The 22,476-nt window shown below is 46.6% G+C and overlaps 1 protein-coding gene across 1 annotated transcript in view; it reads right to left on the bottom strand.

Moving 5' to 3' along the window:
* LOC144893236 (transcription factor ETV6-like) overlaps window positions 1–22,254 on the bottom strand; it is a 72,461-nt gene extending 50,207 nt beyond the window's left edge. Inside the window, exons 1-2 of the mRNA XM_078783030.1 lie at window positions 21,606–22,254; window positions 4,670–4,772 (exon numbers count right to left, since the gene is read on the bottom strand). Of these exons, the coding sequence (XP_078639156.1) occupies window positions 4,670–4,772; window positions 21,606–21,641 (139 nt within the window). The 5' untranslated portion in view covers window positions 21,642–22,254. The remainder of the gene's footprint in view (window positions 1–4,669; window positions 4,773–21,605) is intronic.
* Between the last annotated feature and the right edge of the window lie 222 nt (window positions 22,255–22,476).

The raw sequence follows: 22,476 nt of genomic DNA, 5'->3' as shown, positions 1-22,476 counted from the left end.
TTACCAAAACAGTTTATGCAAAAATCTAGAATAATTTATCTTGTGGCCCTAGAACCAAACAAGTAATACAGACTTGGCATTTAATATGGAATATTTTTTTTGTGGGGGTGAACTTACTTTTCAAGATGACTTAGAACCAAAAGTTAATTGGCATTATATTGAAATTATTCTAGATTTTGTTAATGTGACCTTTAAAAGAAACAAAAACCACATTTGACATTTCGAAGCAAATAAATTGATCCTTGAAAGTGATGTAAACTGATATCGAACTCGATTCACGGACAGTACTGTGTTAAAGTTCTGTACGTTTTCCAGAAGTATCTCTTTATTTTGCACATTAGCCAAAAAAAAATTCAACAAAAACAAAAGCTAAATTATGACTGGGATTACGGACAGTAAAATTACAGTTCAGTACTTCGTGTAACCCCCACGAGCATTCAGGAGAGCACGTACACATTGAGGCATGCTGTTCACGAGATTTGCCAAGGTTTGGACAGGAATCGCTTGCCATGCAGTGACAATAGTCTGCTGCAATTCACGCACAGAGGTAGGCTGCTGGTCCAAGTTGTCGATTTGACGCGTTAATTCTGCCCACAAGTTCTCTATCGGATTCATATCCGGTGACATGGCAGGCCACTCCATATGCTCTACACCACGGTCAGCAAGAAAGTGTTGGATCATGCGAGCATGATGAGGCCGTGCATTATCATCTTGGAAGACAAAGTTTCCTCTAAAGGCTGCACGAGCAAATGGAAGCAATGTTTCTTCCAGAATGACCCTGTACTTGAACTGGTTCAAGTTTCCATTTAGAACAACCAGGTCAGTTTTGCCCCCTGCATGAAAAGCAGCCCAGACGGTCACCCCACCACCTCCAGCTTGGACTCTTGGCACTATACAATCTTCCTTGTGGGCTTCATGCACTTGTCTGCGCACTCGGACGTGGACATCTTGACCAGAAATCTAGACTCGTCACTGAAGGTCACGTGATTCCAGTGTCCTGGCTGCCATTGCCGGTGCTCTCTGGCCCACTGCAATCGGCGCTGGCTGTGTTGTCTGGTCAGGCGTGGCTTTCTCAGGGGACGCCTGGCACGATAGCCTGCTTGAACCAGTCGTTGGTTGACTAGCCTTCTGGATACAGGCACATTTGTCAGTTGCTGCCACTCAGCCCTAAGCCGATTTGCTGACTTGGTACGGCCATTGCAGACTAACCGGTGCAGCTGGCGATCATCTCTCCTTGTGGTTCTGCGTGGATGTCCTGGCCTCGGTATTGGAGTAGGGACACCCCTCTGAGCATTTCGTTTCAGGATCTTTGACACCTGACCTTGAGTGATGCCATACTGCCGAACAATAGCACGCTGTTTCATGCCAGAATTTCGTAAAGCCACCACTCCATGACAAACAGCATTGTCAATTTGACGGACCATCTCCAGAGGAAGCGGCAATAACTTTTGTAGACGTGCAGCAGTTGTTTTCCACTAATACAGAACGCAACAACCCTTATATACCCGATTGTGAAGCCAATCGTCAAATGTACCTGTCCTTACATTTTGTCACGCCACCTGTGATATAATCCTGTTATTGACTTCTTGCTGCGAAAGACAATCAGTGATATGGTTCTTTCAACAAAGACATCACCCGAGGGTAAAAGAAACTCACCAGATTGATATACTGAGTTCAGAAAGTAAACCCAAGTCAAGAAAAAAAAAATCCATATTAAATGCCAAGTCTGTATATTTATAACAACCGTCAAAGCTCCCATAGCCCCCATCCCCTCCCAACACGATTAATCTACAATATAAGAGAGTCGTTGGTCTGTGTATCTGTGTGTTGCCATTTTTCGGAGATGGCTGAACGGATTTTTTTTTTCTTGATTTTCTAAAAGTCACTCTATAGTGCCTAAGCCATTTTGATTAATGAGAGTTATATACAAGTACACATTCGCACAAATAAATACAAAACAATTACCAGACATTTGAACACAAATAATCAAACAATTCCAGAAGCGGTCGAAGTTGGTGGTAAGGCTTCTTCTTCTACCTGAAGGTCATCATACTTAATTCAGAAAAGTGATGAATGGCACATTCAGCAGCATATATTCAATGAAAAGGTAAAATTATGATTTGACATTTGTGATGGATTCTGATTTGGATGTAATTGCTTTTCCATTATATTTGTCCTCATTTCTAAGATGTTAATGTTTCTTTTTCACTTGAGCAACGCCAGAAACTCCAGCTATAAACGCTTTTATACTTTACTCGGGGTACAAATACAAATACAACTTTGTTTGGGTAACATAGGCTATATGGCCGCAGCCTCATGTGGGGGTCTAGGGGACCCCCCCCCCCCTCCCTCTCCCCTCACCTCTCTCTCCCCTCCCCCTTCCACTCTCCTCACTCCATTGCTCACCCCTCACCCCTCCCTCCTCTGCCTCCTCTGCCTCCTCGGCCTCCTCCCCCTCCCCCCATCGGGAACGCCGGGTACTCCTGATAGTCATCTATAAAGCTCATTCTAACCACTCACTGACTGATATTAATGTTCGGTATCCTCCGGGTGATGCAGAAGGCTGAAATTTCGCATGCCGTGGACATCGAAGCTGGGAGAAATCATATAACCGCCGGAAAGCGTCCATAAGTGAAAATGTACACAAAAAAACCATAAACGCGTCCGTCAAAAAAGGCAAAACGTCAATCTATATTCAGCATTTCAAAGTTTATTAATCCTTGATCGAGACTTAATATTTGGTAGCACAGCCTTTGGACAAAATAACTGCAGTCAAGCGCTTCCTATAGCCATGAATGAGCTTCCTTCACCTCTCTACTGGCACTTTGGCCCACTCTTCTTGCGCAAACTGCCCCAGTTCTCCCAGATTTGAAGGGTGCTTTCTCCCAACTGGTTTTCAGATCTCCCCACAGGTGTTCAATGAGATTTAGATCAGGACTCATTGCTGGCCACTTCAGAACAGTCCAGCGTTTTGTCTTGAACCATTCCTGGGTGCTTTTTGAAGTGTGTTTGGGGTCATTGTCCTGCTGCAAGACCCTTGACCTTTGATGGAGACCCAGCTTTCTGACACTGGGTTGAACATTGAGCTCCAAAATGCCTTGGTTATCTCCTGATTTCATGATGCAATGCACACATTCAAGGCACCCAGTGCCAGAGGCAGCACAGCAACCCCAAAACGTCACTGAACCTCCACCATGTTTGACTGTAGGGAAGGTGTTCCTTTCTTTGAAGTGTCCATTTTGTTTTCTGTAAACATAGAGATGATGTGCTTTTCCAAAAAGCTCTAATTTGGTCTCATCTGTCCATATGACATTCTCCCAGAAGGATTTTGGCTTGCTCTGGTGTGTTTTAGCAAACTCCAGTCGGGCTTTCTCAGCAGTGGGGTCTTCCTGAGTTTCCAGCCATAGAACCCCCTTTCATTGAGTTGGCTACAGATGTTGTGAGTTGAAACTGTCGTACCTTGTGTCTGAACGTCAGCTTGAATCTGTTTGGCAGATGATCGAGGTGCTTTCTCCACCATTCGAACAATCCTTCGCTGCAAACTTCTATCAAGTTTTCTGTTGTGGCGACGTCCTGGGAGGTTGGCTACAGTGCCATGGGCCTTAAACTTCCAGATAACATTACGTACGGTGGACACAGGAACATCAAGGCCTCTGGAGATGGACTTGTAGCCTTGAGATTGTCCATGCTTGGCTACAATCTTGTGTCTGATCTCCTCAGACAATTCTCTGGTTTTCTTTCTTTTCTCCATGCTCGTTGCGGTAAACAGTGACTCAAAACAGCAGAATGACCCCTTTTCTCTTTTCAAACTGTTTGAATGATGATTTTTATATTGCAGGCCCCTGCAACTCACCGCAGGCGAGTTCAATTCCAAAGTAAAGGAGAATCACCTGCTTGAAATCTAATTATTTCTAACAACTTCTAAAAGGTGCTAATAATATTGTCCGGGCCATTTTTGGATTTCTGTGTGGAATAAGCTAAGATTTCGTAATTTTATCAGATTTTTTGGTTTTGTTCCACTGCATACCAAATAAATAAATATGTGGAGACCAATATATTTTTTAATTTCAACGATTTTCTGGAGGAAATGGTGCATTATTTGGAAAAAGTGCAAGGGTGACAATATTTTTGGCCACAACTGTAACATCCATCTGTTGTAACTCTTGAATGTGTCTAAGACTTTGGCCTAGCCGTTTGTGTTGCTGTGTTTCCACCCTTCTTCTTTTCCTGTTTGTTCATTCCCTTGCTCATGTCCAACTGTTGCCCCACTGCCCCAGCAACAGTTCCCTCCGTCAACTCACTCTTTAATGTGCCTCGATCTTGTGTAGAAAAAAACATATAACTCCATAGAATTTGCCAGTAATTACAGTGGAGGCAGTCACGTCTTGCCTGGTGGGTTCCTGATTGGCTGCGAAATGCATATAATACATCATGTAAGCTCCGCAGCCAATCAACAACAAAACACGAAATACACCATATAAATTATGGAAACTTAATGAGTTTGCATTTACTGCTCAACAAAGTACAATTTTCATAGAAATATTGTGAAGCTCAAATTTTAATTAACATGGAGGAACTCTCAGTGTTTGATATTAGAATTAATTTCACTTTAATAACATTTATCAGCCACTGGTGGCAGTGAAGGAGGAGTGCCAGAATGGATACATACCGATGAGTATGGCTCCTGGGTCTGGCATATCCCTTTCATTTGACCTGTGTGCAGCTGATTGAGGAAGAGGGCTTAAAGGAGGTGTGTAACTCATTCCATCAGCCTGAAAATACATCAAGAGAAAAAAAGAAAGAAGTTTAAGCAAAATTAAAGCAAATAACTTGGTACCATAAAGATATTGCAACAAAAATGGACTACTGTATTGTGTGTTAAAGGGTTCATTAGTTGACATTTGCATGTTTAGAGTAGATATTTGAAAACCACAATTTAGGCCTGCCAAGAGAGTGTAGGAGAACCTCGTCTCCCCTCCATCACCTACTTGTATTTTTCACTGTTAAGTGTGCTTATTTCTCATTTATTTATTTGACTCATATAGTTTTCGACTTTCTCCTCACCGGCCTTGCGACGTCTCATGAGCCAAAGGGAAGATGTGTTTCTCTTGAATCAAGCCAATCAACAGTGTGCGTGAGCAATGACACCAATGAGCGCAGAGACTTGATGACGACAAGCGAGAGATGGTTTTGAACCAAGTTTTCTGGGAATTCCAGGTTTGCAGTTTTCCGGCTGTAGTTCAAAGCACATGGACATGGACGTCCTGATTGGCTCTTACTCCATCCACTTCATCTAAGTATTTGTTCATCTAAATATTTTTGTCATTTAAATCCGAGTTGATTCGAGCTTGTGTCACGTTGTTTAAACCCAAGTTGATTCGAGCTTGTGTCATGTTGTTTAAACCCAAGTTGATTTGAGGTTGCGTTGTGTCGTTTAAACCCAAGGTCATTTGAGCTTGCATAATGTTATTTACACCCGAGTTGATTCGAGCTCGTGTAGTGTCGTTGAACCCCGATTTGAAATGAGCTTGTGCCATGTAACGTCGATTAAACCCGAGTTTATATGAGCTTGTGCCGTATAACGTCATTTAAACCCGTTGATACGAGCTTGTGCGGTGTAATGTCATTTAAACCCGAGTTGATATGAGCTTGTGCCGTGTAACGTCGTTTAAACCAGAGTTGATATGAGCTTGTGCTGTGTAACGCCATTTAAACCTGATTTGATATGAGCTTGTGCTGTGTAACGTCGTTTAAACCAGAGTTGATATGAGCTTGTGCTGTGTAACGTCGTTTAAACCTGATTTGATATGAGCTTGTGCTGTGTAACGTCGTTTAAACCCGAGTTGATATGAGCTTGTGCCGTGTAACGTCGTTTAAACCAGAGTTGATATGAGCTTGTGCTGTGTAACGTCATTTAAACCTGAGTTGATATGAGCTTGTGCCGTGTAACGTCATTTAAACCCGAGTTGATATGAGCTTGACCCGTGTAATGTTGTTTAAACCAGAGTTGATATGAGCTTGTGGTGTTTAACGTCATTTAAACCCGAGTTGATATGAGCTTGTGTCGTGTAACGTCATTTAAACCCAAGTTGATATGAGCTTGTGCCGTGTAACGTTATTTAAACCCGAGTTGATGTGAGCTTGTGCCGTGTAACATAGTTTAAACCCGAGCTGATTTGAGCTTGGGCCGTGTAACGTCGTTTAAACCCGAGGTGATGTGAGATTGTGCCGCGTAAAGTCGATAAAACCCAAGTTGATATGAGCTTGACCCGTGTAATGTTGTTTAAACCAGAGTTGATATGAGCTTGTGGTGTTTAACGTCATTTAAACCCGAGTTGATATGAGCTTGTGTCGTGTAACGTCATTTAAACCCAAGTTGATATGAGCTTGTGCCGTGTAACGTTGTTTAAACCCGAGTTGATGTGAGCTTGTGCCGTGTAACGTCGTTTAAACCAGAGTTGATATGAGCTTGTGCTGTGTAACGTCATTTAAACCTGAGTTGATATGAGCTTGTGCCGTGTAACGTCATTTAAACCCGAGTTGATATGAGCTTGACCCGTGTAATGTTGTTTAAACCAGAGTTGATATGAGCTTGTGGTGTTTAACGTCATTTAAACCCGAGTTGATATGAGCTTGTGTCGTGTAACGTCATTTAAACCCAAGTTGATATGAGCTTGTGCCGTGTAACGTTGTTTAAACCCGAGTTGATGTGAGCGTGTGCCGTGTAACATAGTTTAAACCCGAGCTGATTTGAGCTTGGGCCGTGTAACGTCGTTTAAACCCGAGGTGATGTGAGATTGTGCCGCGTAAAGTCGATAAAACCCAAGTTGATATGATCTTGTGCCATGTAATGTCATTTAAACCCGAGTTGCTGTGAGCTTGTGCCGTGTAACATCGTTTAAACACAAGTTGATATGAGCATGTGCCGTGTAACGTCATTTAAACCCGAGTTGAAATGAGCTTGTGCCATGTAACGTCGTTTAAACCAGAGTTGATATGAGCTTGTGCCGTGTAATGTCGTTTAAACCCGAGTTGATATGAGCTTGTGCCATGTAACGTCATAAAAACTGAGTTGATATGATATTGTGCTGTGTAACGTCGTTTAAACCCGAGTTGACATGAGCTTGTGCTGTGTAATGTCATTTAAACCCAAGTTGATTTGAGCTTGTGTCGTGCAACGTCATTTAAACCCGAGTTGATATGAGCTTGTGCCGTGTAATGTTGTTTAAACCCGAGTTTATATGCGCTTGTGCCGTGTAACATCATTTAAATCCGTTGATATGAGCTTGTGCTGTGTAATGTCATTTAAACCTGAGTTGATGTGAGCTTGTGCTGTGTAACGTCGTTTAAACCTGAGTTGATATGAGCTTGTGCCGTGTAACGTCATTTAAACCCGAGTTGATATGAGCTTGAGCCGTGTAATGTTGTTTAAACCAGAGTTGATATGAGCTTGTGGTGTTTAACGTCATTTAAACCCGAGTTGATATGAGCTTGTGTCGTGTAACATTATTTAAACCCAAGTTGATATGAGCTTGTGCCGTGTAACGTTGTTTAAACCTGAGTTGATGTGAGCTTGTGCCGTGTAACATAGTTTAAACCCGAGCTGATTTGAGCTTGGGCCGTGTAACGTCGTTTAAACCAGAGTTGATATGAGCTTGTGCCGTGTAATGTCGTTTAAACCCGAGCTGATTTGAGCTTGGGCCGTGTAACGTCGTTTAAACCAGAGTTGATATGATATTGTGCTGTGTAACGTCGTTTAAACCCGAGTTGACATGAGCTTGTGCTGTGTAATGTCATTTAAACCCGAGTTGATATGAGCTTGTGTCGTGTAGCGTCATTTAAACCCAAGTTGATTTGAGCTTGTGTCGTGCAACGTCATTTATACCTGAGTTGATATGAGCTTGTGCCGTGTAATGGTGTTTAAACCCGAGTTTATATGCGCTTGTGCCGTGTAACATCATTTAAACCCGTTGATATGAGCTTGTGCTGTGTAATGTCATTTAAACCTGAGTTGATGTGAGCTTGTGCTGTGTAACGTCGTTTAAACCCGAGTTGATATGAGCTTGTGCTGTGTAAGGTCGTTTAAGCCCGAGTTGATATGAGCTTGTGCTGGGTAACGTTGTTTAAAGCCGAGTTGATATGAGCTTGTGCTGTGTAACATTGTTTAAACCTGAGTTGATATGAGCTTGAGCTGTGTAACGTCATTTAAACCCGAGTTGATATGAGCTTGTGCCGTGTAACGGCGTTTAAACCCGAGTTTATATGCGCTTGTGCCGTGTAATGTCATTTAACCCGTTGATATGATCTTGTGCTGTGTAACGTCATTGAAACCCGAGTTGATACGAGATTGTGCTGTGTAACGTCATTTAAACCCGTTGATATGAGCTTATGCCGTGTAACGTCATTTAAACCCGAGTTGATATGAGCTTGTGCTGTGTAAGATCGTTTAAACCCTAGTTGATATGAGTTTGTGCTGTGTAACGTCGTTTAAACCCGAGTTGATATGAGTTTGTGCTGTGTAACGTCATTTAAACCCGAGTTGATATGAGTTTGTGCTGTGTAACGTCGTTTAAACCCGAGTTGATATGAGTTCGTGCTGTGTAACGTCGTTTAAACCCGAGTTGATATAAGATTGTGCTGTGTAACGTCGATTAAACCCGAGTTTATATGAGCTTGTGCCGTATAACGTCATTTAAACCCGTTGATACGAGCTTGTGCTGTGTAATGTCATTTAAACCCGAGTTGATATGAGCTTGTGCCGTGTAACGTCGTTTAAACCAGAGTTGATATGAGATTGTGCTGTGTAACGTCATTTAAACCTGAGTTGATATGAGCTTGTGCTGTGTAATGTCATTTAAACCTGTTGATATGACCTTGTGCCGTGTAACGTCGTTTAAACCAGAGTTGATATGAGCTTGTGCTGTGTAACGTCATTTAAACCTGAGTTGATATGAGCTTGTGCCATGTAACGTCATTTAAACCCGAGTTGATATGAGCTTGAGCCGTGTAATGTTGTTTAAACCAGAGTTGATATGAGCTTGTGCTGTTTAACGTCATTTAAACCTGAGTTGATATGAGCTTGTGTCGTGTAACGTCATTTAAACCCAAGCTGATATGAGCTTGTGCCGTGTAACGTTGTTTAAACCCGAGTTGATGTGAGCTTGTGCCGTGTAACATAGTTTAAACACGAGCTGATTTGAGCTTGGGCCGTGTAACGTCGTTTAAACCCGAGGTGATGTGAGATTGTGCCGTGTAAAGTCGATAAAACCCGAGTTGATATGATCTTGTGCCATGTAATGTCATTTAAACCCGAGTTGCTGTGAGCTTGTGCCGTGCAACATCGTTTAAACACAAGTCGATATGAGCATGTGCCGTGTAACGTCATTTAAACCCGAGTTGAAATGAGCTTGTGCCATGTAACGTCGTTTAAACCAGAGTTGATATGAGCGTGTGCCGTGTAATGTCGTTTAAACCCGAGTTGATATCAGCTCGTGCCATGTAACGTCATAAAAACTGAGTTGATATGATATTGTGCTGTGTAACGTCGTTTAAACCCGAGTTGACATGAGCTTGTGCTGTGTAATGTCATTTAAACCCGAGTTGATATGAGCTTGTGTCGTGTAGCGTCATTTAAACCCAAGTTGATTTGAGCTTGTGTCGTGCAACGTCGTTTAAACCCGAGTTGATATGAGCTTGTGCCGTGTAATGTTGTTTAAACCCGAGTTTATATGCGCTTGTGCCGTGTAACATCGTTTAAACCCGTTGATATGAGCTTGTGCTGTGTAATGTCATTTAAACCTAAGTTGATGTGAGCTTGTGCTGTGTAACGTCGTTTAAACCCGAGTTGATATGAGCTTGTGCTGTGTAAGGTCGTTTAAGCCCGAGTTGATATGAGCTTGTGCTGGGTAACGTTGTTTAAAGCCGAGTTGATATGAGCTTGTGCTGTGTAACATTGTTTAAACCTGAGTTGATATGAGCTTGTGCTGTGTAACGTCGTTTAAACCCGAGGTGATATGAGCTTGTGCCGTGTAACGGTGTTTAAACCCGAGTTTATATGCGCTTGTGCCGTGTAATGTCATTTAACCCGTTGATATGATCTTGTGCTGTGTAACGTCATTGAAACCCAAGTTGATACGAGATTGTGCTGTGTAACGTCATTTAAACCCGTTGATATGAGCTTATGCCGTGTAACGTCATTTAAACCCGAGTTGATATGAGCTTGTGCTGTGTAAGATCGTTTAAACCCTCGTTGATATGAGTTTGTGCTGTGTAACGTCATTTAAACCCGAGTTGATATGAGTTTGTGCTGTGTAACGTCGTTTAAACACGAGTTGATATGAGTTTGTGCTGTGTAACGTCGTTTAAACCCGAGTTCATATGAGTTTGTGCTGTGTAACGTCGTTTAAACCCGAGCTGATATGAGATTGTGCTGTGTAACATCATTTAAACCCGTTGATATGAGCTTGTGCTGTGTAACGTCGTTTAAACCAGAGTTGATATGAGTTTGTGCTGTGTAACGTCGTTTAAACCCGAGTTGATATGATATTGTGCTGTGTAACGTCATTTAAACCCGTTGCTATGAGCTTGTGCCGTGTAACGTCATTTAAACCCGAGTTGGTATGAGCTTGAGCAGTGTAACGTTGTTTAAACCCGATTTGATATGAGCTTGTGCTGTGTAACGTCATTTAAACCCGAGTTGATATGAGCTTGAGCCATGTAACGTTGTTTAAACCCGAGTTCATCTGAGCTTGTGCTGTGTCATGTCATTTAAATCCGAGTTGATATGAGCTTGAGCCATGTAACGTTGTTTAAACCCGATTTGACACGAGCTTGTGCTGTGTACCGTCATTTACACCCGAGTTGATATGAGCTTGAGCCGTGTAACGTTGTTTAAACCAGAGTTGATATGAGCTTGTGCTGTGTAACGTCATTTAAACCCGAGTTGATATGAGCTTGACCCATGTAACGTTGTTTAAACCAGAGTTGATATGAGCTTGTGCTGTGTAACGTCATTTAAACCCGAGTTGATATGAGCTTTTGCTGTGTAACGTCATTTAAACTCGAGTTGATATGAGCTTGAGCCGTGTAACGTTGTTTAAACCCGAGTTGATATGAGCTTGTGCGGTGTTACGTCATTTAACCCTGAGTTGATATGAGCTTGTGCTGTGCAACGTCATTTAAACCCGAGTTGATATGAGCTTGAGCCGTGTAACGTTGTTTAAACCAGAGTTGATATGAGCTTGTGCTGTGTACCGTCATTTAAAACCGAGTTGATATGAGCTTGAGCCGTGTAATGTTGTTTGAACCAGAGTTGATATGAGCTTGTGCTGTGTAACGTCATTTAAACCCGAGTTGATATGAGCTTGTGCTGTGTAACGTCATTTAAACCCGAGTTGATATAAGCCTGTGCTGTGTAACGTCATTTAAACCCGAGTTAATATGAGCTTGAGCCGTGTAACGTTGTTTAAACCAGAGTTGATATGAGATTGTGCTGTGTAACGTCATTTCAACCCGAGTTGATATGAGCTTGTGCCGTGTAACGTCATTTAAACCCGAGTTAATATGAGCTTGAGCCGTGTAACGTTGTTTAAACCAGAGTTGATATGAGATTGTGCTGTGTAACGTCATTTAAACCCACGTTGATATGAGCTTGTGCTGTGTAACGTCATTTAAACCCGAGTTGATATGAGTTTGTGCTGTGCAACGTTGTTTAAACCCGAGTTGATATGAGCTTGTGCTGTGTAACGTCATTTAAACCCGAGTTTATATGAGCTTGTGCTGTGTAATGTTGTTTAAACCCGAGTTGATATGAGCTTGTGTTGTGTAACGTCATTTAAACCCGAGTTGATATGAGCTTGAGCCGTGTAACGTTGTTTAAACCCGAGTTTATATGAGCTTGTGCTGTGTAACGTCATTTAAACCCGAGTTGATATGAGCTTGAGCCATGTAACATTGTTTAAACCAGAGTTGATATGAGCTTGTGCTGTGTAACGTCATTTAAACCCGAGTTGATATGAGCTTGTGCCGTGTAACGGCGTTTAAACCCGAGTTGATATGAGCTTGTGTCGTGTAGCGTCATTTAAACCCAAGTTGATTTGAGCTTGTGTCGTGCAACGTCATTTATACCTGAGTTGATATGAGCTTGTGCCGTGTAATGGTGTTTAAACCCGAGTTTATATGCGCTTGTGCCGTGTAACATCATTTAAACCCGTTGATATGAGCTTGTGCTGTGTAATGTCATTTAAACCTGAGTTGATGTGAGCTTGTGCTGTGTAACGTCGTTTAAACCCGAGTTGATATGAGCTTGTGCTGTGTAAGGTCGTTTAAGCCCGAGTTGATATGAGCTTGTGCTGGGTAACGTTGTTTAAAGCCGAGTTGATATGAGCTTGTGCTGTGTAACATTGTTTAAACCTGAGTTGATATGAGCTTGAGCTGTGTAACGTCATTTAAACCCGAGTTGATATGAGCTTGTGCCGTGTAACGGCGTTTAAACCCGAGTTTATATGCGCTTGTGCCGTGTAATGTCATTTAACCCGTTGATATGATCTTGTGCTGTGTAACGTCATTGAAACCCGAGTTGATACGAGATTGTGCTGTGTAACGTCATTTAAACCCGTTGATTTGAGCTTATGCCGTGTAACGTCATTTAAACCCGAGTTGGTATGAGCTTGTGCTGTGTAAGATCGTTTAAACCCTAGTTGATATGAGTTTGTGCTGTGTAACGTCGTTTAAACCCGAGTTGATATGAGTTTGTGCTGTGTAACGTCATTTAAACCCGAGTTGATATGAGTTTGTGCTGTGTAACGTCGTTTAAACCCGAGTTGATATGAGTTCGTGCTGTGTAACGTCGTTTAAACCCGAGTTGATATAAGATTGTGCTGTGTAACGTCGATTAAACCCGAGTTTATATGAGCTTGTGCCGTATAACGTCATTTAAACCCGTTGATACGAGCTTGTGCTGTGTAATGTCATTTAAACCCGAGTTGATATGAGCTTGTGCCGTGTAACGTCGTTTAAACCAGAGTTGATATGAGATTGTGCTGTGTAACGTCATTTAAACCTGAGTTGATATGAGCTTGTGCTGTGTAATGTCATTTAAACCTGTTGATATGACCTTGTGCCGTGTAACGTCGTTTAAACCAGAGTTGATATGAGCTTGTGCTGTGTAACGTCATTTAAACCTGAGTTGATATGAGCTTGTGCCATGTAACGTCATTTAAACCCGAGTTGATATGAGCTTGAGCCGTGTAATGTTGTTTAAACCAGAGTTGATATGAGCTTGTGCTGTTTAACGTCATTTAAACCCGAGTTGATATGAGCTTGTGTCGTGTAACGTCATTTAAACCCAAGCTGATATGAGCTTGTGCCGTGTAACGTTGTTTAAACCCGAGTTGATGTGAGCTTGTGCCGTGTAACATAGTTTAAACACGAGCTGATTTGAGCTTGGGCCGTGTAACGTCGTTTAAACCCGAGGTGATGTGAGATTGTGCCGTGTAAAGTCGATAAAACCCGAGTTGATATGATCTTGTGCCATGTAATGTCATTTAAACCCGAGTTGCTGTGAGCTTGTGCCGTGCAACATCGTTTAAACACAAGTCGATATGAGCATGTGCCGTGTAACGTCATTTAAACCCGAGTTGAAATGAGCTTGTGCCATGTAACGTCGTTTAAACCAGAGTTGATATGAGCGTGTGCCGTGTAATGTCGTTTAAACCCGAGTTGATATCAGCTCGTGCCATGTAACGTCATAAAAACTGAGTTGATATGATATTGTGCTGTGTAACGTCGTTTAAACCCGAGTTGACATGAGCTTGTGCTGTGTAATGTCATTTAAACCCGAGTTGATATGAGCTTGTGTCGTGTAGCGTCATTTAAACCCAAGTTGATTTGAGCTTGTGTCGTGCAACGTCGTTTAAACCCGAGTTGATATGAGCTTGTGCCGTGTAATGTTGTTTAAACCCGAGTTAATATGCGCTTGTGCCGTGTAACATCGTTTAAACCCGTTGATATGAGCTTGTGCTGTGTAATGTCATTTAAACCTAAGTTGATGTGAGCTTGTGCTGTGTAACGTCGTTTAAACCCGAGTTGATATGAGCTTGTGCTGTGTAAGGTCGTTTAAGCCCGAGTTGATATGAGCTTGTGCTGGGTAACGTTGTTTAAAGCCGAGTTGATATGAGCTTGTGCTGTGTAACATTGTTTAAACCTGAGTTGATATGAGCTTGTGCTGTGTAACGTCGTTTAAACCCGAGGTGATATGAGCTTGTGCCGTGTAACGGTGTTTAAACCCGAGTTTATATGCGCTTGTGCCGTGTAATGTCATTTAACCCGTTGATATGATCTTGTGCTGTGTAACGTCATTGAAACCCAAGTTGATACGAGATTGTGCTGTGTAACGTCATTTAAACCCGTTGATATGAGCTTATGCCGTGTAACGTCATTTAAACCCGAGTTGATATGAGCTTGTGCTGTGTAAGATCGTTTAAACCCTCGTTGATATGAGTTTGTGCTGTGTAACGTCATTTAAACCCGAGTTGATATGAGTTTGTGCTGTGTAACGTCGTTTAAACACGAGTTGATATGAGTTTGTGCTGTGTAACGTCGTTTAAACCCGAGTTCATATGAGTTTGTGCTGTGTAACGTCGTTTAAACCCGAGCTGATATGAGATTGTGCTGTGTAACATCATTTAAACCCGTTGATATGAGCTTGTGCTGTGTAACGTCGTTTAAACCAGAGTTGATATGAGTTTGTGCTGTGTAACGTCGTTTAAACCCGAGTTGATATGATATTGTGCTGTGTAACGTCATTTAAACCCGTTGCTATGAGCTTGTGCCGTGTAACGTCATTTAAACCCGAGTTGGTATGAGCTTGAGCAGTGTAACGTTGTTTAAACCCGATTTGATATGAGCTTGTGCTGTGTAACGTCATTTAAACCCGAGTTGATATGAGCTTGAGCCATGTAACGTTGTTTAAACCCGAGTTCATCTGAGCTTGTGCTGTGTCATGTCATTTAAATCCGAGTTGATATGAGCTTGAGCCATGTAACGTTGTTTAAACCCGATTTGACACGAGCTTGTGCTGTGTACCGTCATTTACACCCGAGTTGATATGAGCTTGAGCCGTGTAACGTTGTTTAAACCAGAGTTGATATGAGCTTGTGCTGTGTAACGTCATTTAAACCCGAGTTGATATGAGCTTGACCCATGTAACGTTGTTTAAACCAGAGTTGATATGAGCTTGTGCTGTGTAACGTCATTTAAACCCGAGTTGATATGAGCTTTTGCTGTGTAACGTCATTTAAACTCGAGTTGATATGAGCTTGAGCCGTGTAACGTTGTTTAAACCCGAGTTGATATGAGCTTGTGCGGTGTTACGTCATTTAACCCTGAGTTGATATGAGCTTGTGCTGTGCAACGTCATTTAAACCCGAGTTGATATGAGCTTGAGCCGTGTAACGTTGTTTAAACCAGAGTTGATATGAGCTTGTGCTGTGTACCATCATTTAAAACCGAGTTGATATGAGCTTGAGCCGTGTAATGTTGTTTGAACCAGAGTTGATATGAGCTTGTGCTGTGTAACGTCATTTAAACCCGAGTTGATATGAGCTTGTGCTGTGTAACGTCATTTAAACCCGAGTTGATATAAGCCTGTGCTGTGTAACGTCATTTAAACCCGAGTTAATATGAGCTTGAGCCGTGTAACGTTGTTTAAACCAGAGTTGATATGAGATTGTGCTGTGTAACGTCATTTCAACCCGAGTTGATATGAGCTTGTGCCGTGTAACGTCATTTAAACCCGAGTTGATATGAGCTTGAGCCGTGTAATGTTGTTTAAACCAGAGTTGATATGAGCTTGTGCTGTGTAACGTCATTTAAACCCACGTTGATATGAGCTTGTGCTGTGTAACGTCATTTAAACCCGAGTTGATATGAGTTTGTGCTGTGCAACGTTGTTTAAACCCGAGTTGATATGAGCTTGTGCTGTGTAACGTCATTTAAACCCGAGTTTATATGAGCTTGTGCTGTGTAATGTTGTTTAAACCCGAGTTGATATGAGCTTGTGTTGTGTAACGTCATTTAAACCCGAGTTGATATGAGCTTGAGCCGTGTAACGTTGTTTAAACCCGAGTTTATATGAGCTTGTGCTGTGTAACGTCATTTAAACCCGAGTTGATATGAGCTTGAGCCATGTAACATTGTTTAAACCAGAGTTGATATGAGCTTGTGCTGTGTAACGTCATTTAAACCCGAGTTGATATGAGCTTGTGCTGTGTAACGTCATTTAAACCCGAGTTGATATGAGCTTGTGCTGTGTAACGTTGTTTAAACCCGAGTTGATATGAGCTTGTGCTGTGTAACGTCATTCAAACCCGAGTTGATATGAGCTTGTGCTGTGTAACGTCATTTAAACCCGAGTTGATATGAGCTTGAGCCGTGTAACGTTGTTTAAACCCGAGTTGATATGAGCTTGTGCTGTGTAACGTCATTTAAACCCGAGTTGATATGAGGTTGAGCCGTGTAACGTTGTTTAAACCAGAGTTGATATGAGCTTGAGCCGTGTAACGTTGTTTAAACCAGAGTTGATATGAGCTTGTGCTGTGTAACGGTATTTAAACCCGAGTTGATATGAGCTTGTGCTGTGTAACGTCATTTAAACCCAAGTTGATATGAGCTTGTGCTGTGTAAGGTCATTTAAACCCAAGTTGATATGAGCTTGTGCTGTGTAACGTCATTTAAACCCGAGTTGATATGAGCTTGTGCTGTGTAACGTCATTTAAACCCAAGTTGATATGAGCTTGAGCCGTGTAACGTTGTTTAAACCAGAGTTTATATGAGCTTGAGCCGTGTAACGTTGTTTAAACCAGAGTTGATATGAGCTTGTGCTGTGTAACGTCATTTTAACCCGAGTTGATATGAGCTTGAGCTGTGTAACGTTGTTTAAACCAGAGTTGATATGAGCTTGAGCCGTGTAACGTTGTTTAAACCAGAGTTGATATGAGCTTGTGCTGTGTAACGTCATTTAAACCCAAGTTGATATGAGCTTGTGCTGTGTAACGTCATTTAAACCCAAGTTGATATGAGCTTGTGCGATGTTTTGACGTCTGGTTCGGAGTCTCCAGCCGATTTGGTGTTTTCTTCTGTTCTTTCTTGGTTCTGTGTTTTTAAACGAAATAGAAACAATGCAGGTAAAGGTAACTTCAATGCACGAGAGCGCGTTCCTGAGCGGGGAAGACCCACATTGGTCAAGGTGGGAAGAAGTGCGAAATATTTTATTGTTATTGTTATTATTATTATATTGAAGTGCGCGGTGCTACGCGCGCGACTTGCTACCAAGGAGGAAGCGGACAACGCGGTAAGTTTAATGTTCTTTATTAAAAGAGGTCACTGTAGCACTGGCGCGCTCCGGGCTGCGCGCGCGGTGTATATCCTGAGGCCACGCCTACCCCTCGGCGTGGCCGCCGCCCACTTGGTGCGCGGAATGATGTCACCACGCCAGTGAGCTTCCGTGTCCGCCACACGCGCCCCCCCAGAATTCCCGCGCACCTGGAAGGCCAGTTTGCAGGGCAAACGGATGACCCGGCCGAAGCGACCGGCGGCGTCCGGGATGCAGGGATGCCAGGTGGGATGCCCCCGGCTGTACCCGGGATGGGTGCCGGACCGGGGGGCGGCGTGCCTGCGGTGCTGGGCGGTGCCGGGGGTCCGCCCGCAGAGGGGCGGCCCCGACGCGGGGGCCGAGCCACCGGCGGTGGGTGGTCCACGTCGAGGTGGGCCGGCTTGAGGCGGTCTATGGAGACCCGGTCAGGAGTGCCGCCGATGTCCAGGGTGAAATGTTTCGCCCCGGTCTCCAGCACGCGGAAAGGCCCGTCGTACGGGGGCCGCAGTGGTGTCCGGTGGGCGTCGTGCCGGACGAAGACGTACTCCGCGGTGCGAAGCTCTGGGGCGACGTGTGTAGGAGGGTGCCCGTGGTGCGCCGTCGGCACCGGGGCGAACCTCCGGGCGGTCTCCTGCAGCGCAGAACGCTCCTGCGCCGCGGACCATGGTGCCGTGGGGTCGGGGAGGAACTCGCCCGGCACCCGCAGCGGTTGCCCAAAAACCAACTCCGCCGCGGAGGCGCGCAGGTCGTCCTTGGGTGCCGTCCGGAGGCCCAGCAGGACCCAGGGGAGCCTGTCGACCCAGCCGCCGTCGCGGACGGTGGCCCGGAGCGCGGCCTTCAAGGAGCGGTGGAAGCGCTCGCACAGGCCGTTGGCCTGGGGGTGGTAGGCCGTGGTTCGGTGCAGCTGGACCCCGAGCCCCCGCGCGACCGCCCCCCAGAGCTCCGAGGTGAACTGGGGGCCGCGGTCGGATGAGATGTCCGAGGGGGCGCCGAACCGGGCGACCCAGGTGGCGATGAACGCCTGTGCGACGTCCGCCGCCGTCGTCGTCGCCAAAGGCACGGCCTCTGGCCACCGGGTGGTGCGGTCCACCATGGTGAGGACATGGGTGAAACCCCGCGAGGGGGCAGAGGTCCCACCAGGTCCACGTGAACGTGGTCGAACCGACGTTCCGGCACCGTAAACGGGGCCAAGTGGGCCTGGGTGTGTCGGTGCACCTTTGCGCGCTGGCACGCGAGGCACGTCCTGGTCCAGCCGCGGACGGCCTTCCGGAGGCCATGCCAGACAAACTTGTCGGCGACCAACCTCTGGGAGGCCCTCGTGCCCGGGTGGGACAGGCCGTGGATGGCGTCAAAAACCTGGCGCTGCCAGCCTGCAGGCACGATGGGGCTGCGGGCACCCAAAAAGTCGATGCTGGTGACGCCGAACCGGCACTTGGCGGGGTTCACGATCAGGCCGTGCTGGCCCAGACGTTCGAAGAGCGTGCGGAGGTGATGAAGGTGCTCTTCGCGGGACGCGCTGGCGACGAGGATGTCGTCCAGGTAGACGTACAAAAAATCCAAGCCGCGCAAGACGCTGTCCATTAGGCGCTGGAACGCCTGAGCCGCATTTTTCAAACCGAAGGGCATCCGAAGAAATTCGAAAAGCCCGAACGGCATGATGACAGCCATCTTCGGGATGTCCTCCGGCCTGACAGGAACCTGATGGTAGCCGCGCACGAGGTCCACCTTTGAAAAGAAGGACATCCCCGCCAACCGGGCGGAGAAGTCCTGTATGTGGGGGACGGGGTAGCGGTCGGGGGTGGTGGCGTCGTTGAGGCGCCGGTAGTCCCCGCACGGTCGCCATCCCCCGCCGGGCTTGGGCACGATGTGGAGCGGCGACGCCCACGCGCTCTCGGAGCGCCGCACGATGCCGAGCCGCTCCAGCATGGCGAATACCGCTTTCGCTACCGCGAGCTTCGTCGGCTCGAGGCGGCGTGCCCGGGCGTAGACCGGTGGCCCGGCGGTGGGGATGTGGTGTTCCACCCCATGCTTGACGGACCCCGCCGAGAAGGTGGGCCTCGTGAGGGCCGGGAAACCCGCGAGGAGGCGGGCGAATTCGTCCGCTGCCGGAAGCGTACAGATGAACCTGGCCGGAACGGAACCGCTCAACAAGCCGCTCGATGAGCCGCTCTGTGAGCTGCTCAACGAGCCGGGCAGCGCGCACGCGAGCGAGCTGAACGTCTCAGCCAGGACAAGCCTTCTGCGCTTTACATCGACCAGTAATCCATTAGCACATAAGAAGTCCGCGCCGAGCAGTGGCATGGGCACGTCGGCCGTAACGAACGACCAACGGAAAACCTGCCCTCCGAACCGCAGAGAGAGACAGCGTTTTCCGTACGTGCGTATAGACGTACCATTGGCCGCAAGCAGCGCGGGACCTCGGCCCGCGGTTTGCTTGTCGGACGTACCGGCAGGAACGACACTCACCTGCGCACCCATGTCGCACAGGTAACGGTGCCCGGACAAGGTATCCGTTATGTACAGAAGGCTGCTTGAATTGCCGACGCTCACAGTTGCCACCGAGCGTCGGCTCGCCCGTTTCCCGACCTGCCGAATGAGCACGGCGGGCGACACTGCCGAGCCTCGTGGCCTCAACTTGGCGTGGAAGAAACACCAGGTGGGCAGCTGCGGCGTCGGAGGCCCGGTTTTCTTCGCGGCGGTGGCGGTGGTGGGGGGCGGGGCGTGGCGGCGGACACGAGGTGCGGTGCATCAGGGAAAGCCTCGGGAGCCCCGGGAGCGGCGACCGCGCCAAGACTCGCCTGCGTGTCCAAAGCCGCGTAGTATTTGTCGGCCTCGGCAGCGAGCGCACGGGGTTCCGTTAACACGGAACCGGCCAAAGCGAGGCGGACTCGTGCTGGCAGCTGGCGTCGAAATAACGCCCGGAATAGAGCGTTCGGGGTTTCGTCGCCCATGAGCACCAGCATATGATCCATACGGACCGACGGTCGCGTGTCCCCGATGTCGGGGAGGTCCAAGAGGCGATCGGCCCGTGCGTCCACCGTAAGGCCGAACGTGGCGAGGAGGAGACGCTTGACCGCCTCGTACTTGCCGTCGGCAGGTTGGTCCCTTATGACCGATACGACGCGGGTGGCCGTGCCGGGCCCGAGGGTGGCGACCACGTGGCAGTACATGGTCTCGTCCACCGTGATGCCTCGAAGTCGGAACTGGGCTTCTGCCTGCAGGAACCAAACTTCGGCTTGTGACTCCCAGAATTCGGGGAGCTTGATGGAGACCGCGTTGGTTGCCATTGTTGCGGCGGTTTCGGGTGGTCAGCGACGGCTGACTCGAATGTCGGAGGTCACCAATGAAGTGCGCGGTGCTGCGCGCGCGACTTGCTACCAAGGAGGAAGCGGACAACGCGGTAAGTTTAATGTTCTTTATTTTAAAAGGTCACTGTAGCACTGGCCGACTGGCGTGCTCCGGGCTGCGCGCCCGGTGTATATCCTGAGGCCACGCCTACACCTCGGCGTAGCCGCCGCCCACTTGGTGCGCGGAATGATGTCACCACGCCAGTGAGCTTCCGTGTCCGCCACAATATTATTATTCCCGTAAACGCCAAAGAAGGTGTTCGCAGAAGCCGTGAACGACTTAAAGCATTCAGGGAGTGAATAACAGTGAACGTCCGAGCACGGGAAGCGACCCCGACATGATGGTCTGACATGGTCAAGCTGTTTACAGAAGACTTGGTGGGTAAAAGGATTCACCACGCACGCGGTAAAAGGATTCACCACGCACGGGGTAAAAGGATTCACCACGCACGGGGTAAAAGGATTCACCACGCAAGGGGTAAAAGGATTCACCACGCACGGGGTAAAAGGATTCACCACGCACGGGGTAAAAGGATTCACCACGCACGGGGTAAAAGGATTCACCACGCACGGGGTAAAAGGATTCACCACGCACGGGGTAAAAGGATTCACCACGCACGGGGTAAAAGGATTCACCACGCACGGGGTAAAAGGATTCACCACGCAAGGGGTAAAAGGATTCACCACGCACGGGGTAAAAGGATTCACCACGCACGGGGTAAAAGGATTCACCACGCACGGGGTAAAAGGATTCACCACGCACGGGGTAAAAGGATTCACCACACACTTAAAGTTCATGTAAACATTAGATGGGGGTTCGGGATTCCAGAGGAATGTTCTGGAAGGGGGAAAAGGAACCAATGGTGCCAATTGGACTTAAATCTTACCTTGATCACATGTCGGTCTGAAGGCAAGTCCGTCATGGCACCGCGGGGCGGGAAGTGGGAAGTGGGAAGTGGGAAGTGGAAGTGGAGGGAAGGGATGAGACTGGTTGGAAAAACGGGGATAAAGTGAGCTCGAGGAGTTCTGCGTGAGGGAAGTGGGGGCCGACCTGGTGCTTTTCCGGTAAGGATTTACATGGTAACAGTGACGGCGCTTCCTTTCCCGGAAGAGAGAGAGAGAGGGCGGGGAAGGAGGTCGGAATGCGCGGATGGGGATGGGAGGACAGGACACAGGAAGTGAATTTGCTTCTGTTACTCCTCCCCACTCCCACATCGACCACCCCTTCCCAGGTAAGCTCTTGAGGTAACCAACGATGCCGGACCAAACCTGTTTAAATGTCGGAAGCAGCAGGGTGTCCGTGAGCCAGCGTCGGTCCGGCGTCATTGGTTACCTGGGTTTGTCGTCCCCTCACATTCTTTATCCCCTTCCCCTCATTCCATAATTCCGTCCTCCCCAGCATACTGCATTCCTCCTTCCCCCAATGTCGAAATGATAGGAGGATGAACAAAAATCTGCAGGATGGGATTAAAATGGGGGAGGAAGGATCCGTGAAGGTAAACGAAGAAGAAGATGCTTTTGAGGAAGTGAGAGGAGACCGGAAAGAGAGCTGGAAAATGTCCATATTGACACCTGCTGAAGAGGAGGAGCAAGTTGAGACAACGTAAACCTATAGATTTATATATGGGATTTACATCGGGAATAGAACAAAAGACCATTGTCTTGAGGTCACGTGGTCGTCGTTGTGAAGTGCGCGTGACGTTCACTTTTGACCTTTCCCCACGTCAAATTTACAATTTATGGAATTTACGGCGATTG

The sequence above is a fragment of the Myxine glutinosa genome, chromosome 8, assembly GCF_964187855.1.
Source record: "Myxine glutinosa chromosome 8, kmMyxGlut1.1, whole genome shotgun sequence".
NCBI classification, from domain to species: Eukaryota; Metazoa; Chordata; class Myxini; order Myxiniformes; family Myxinidae; genus Myxine; species Myxine glutinosa.
This window is presented reverse-complemented; position numbering and strand designations above follow the sequence as displayed.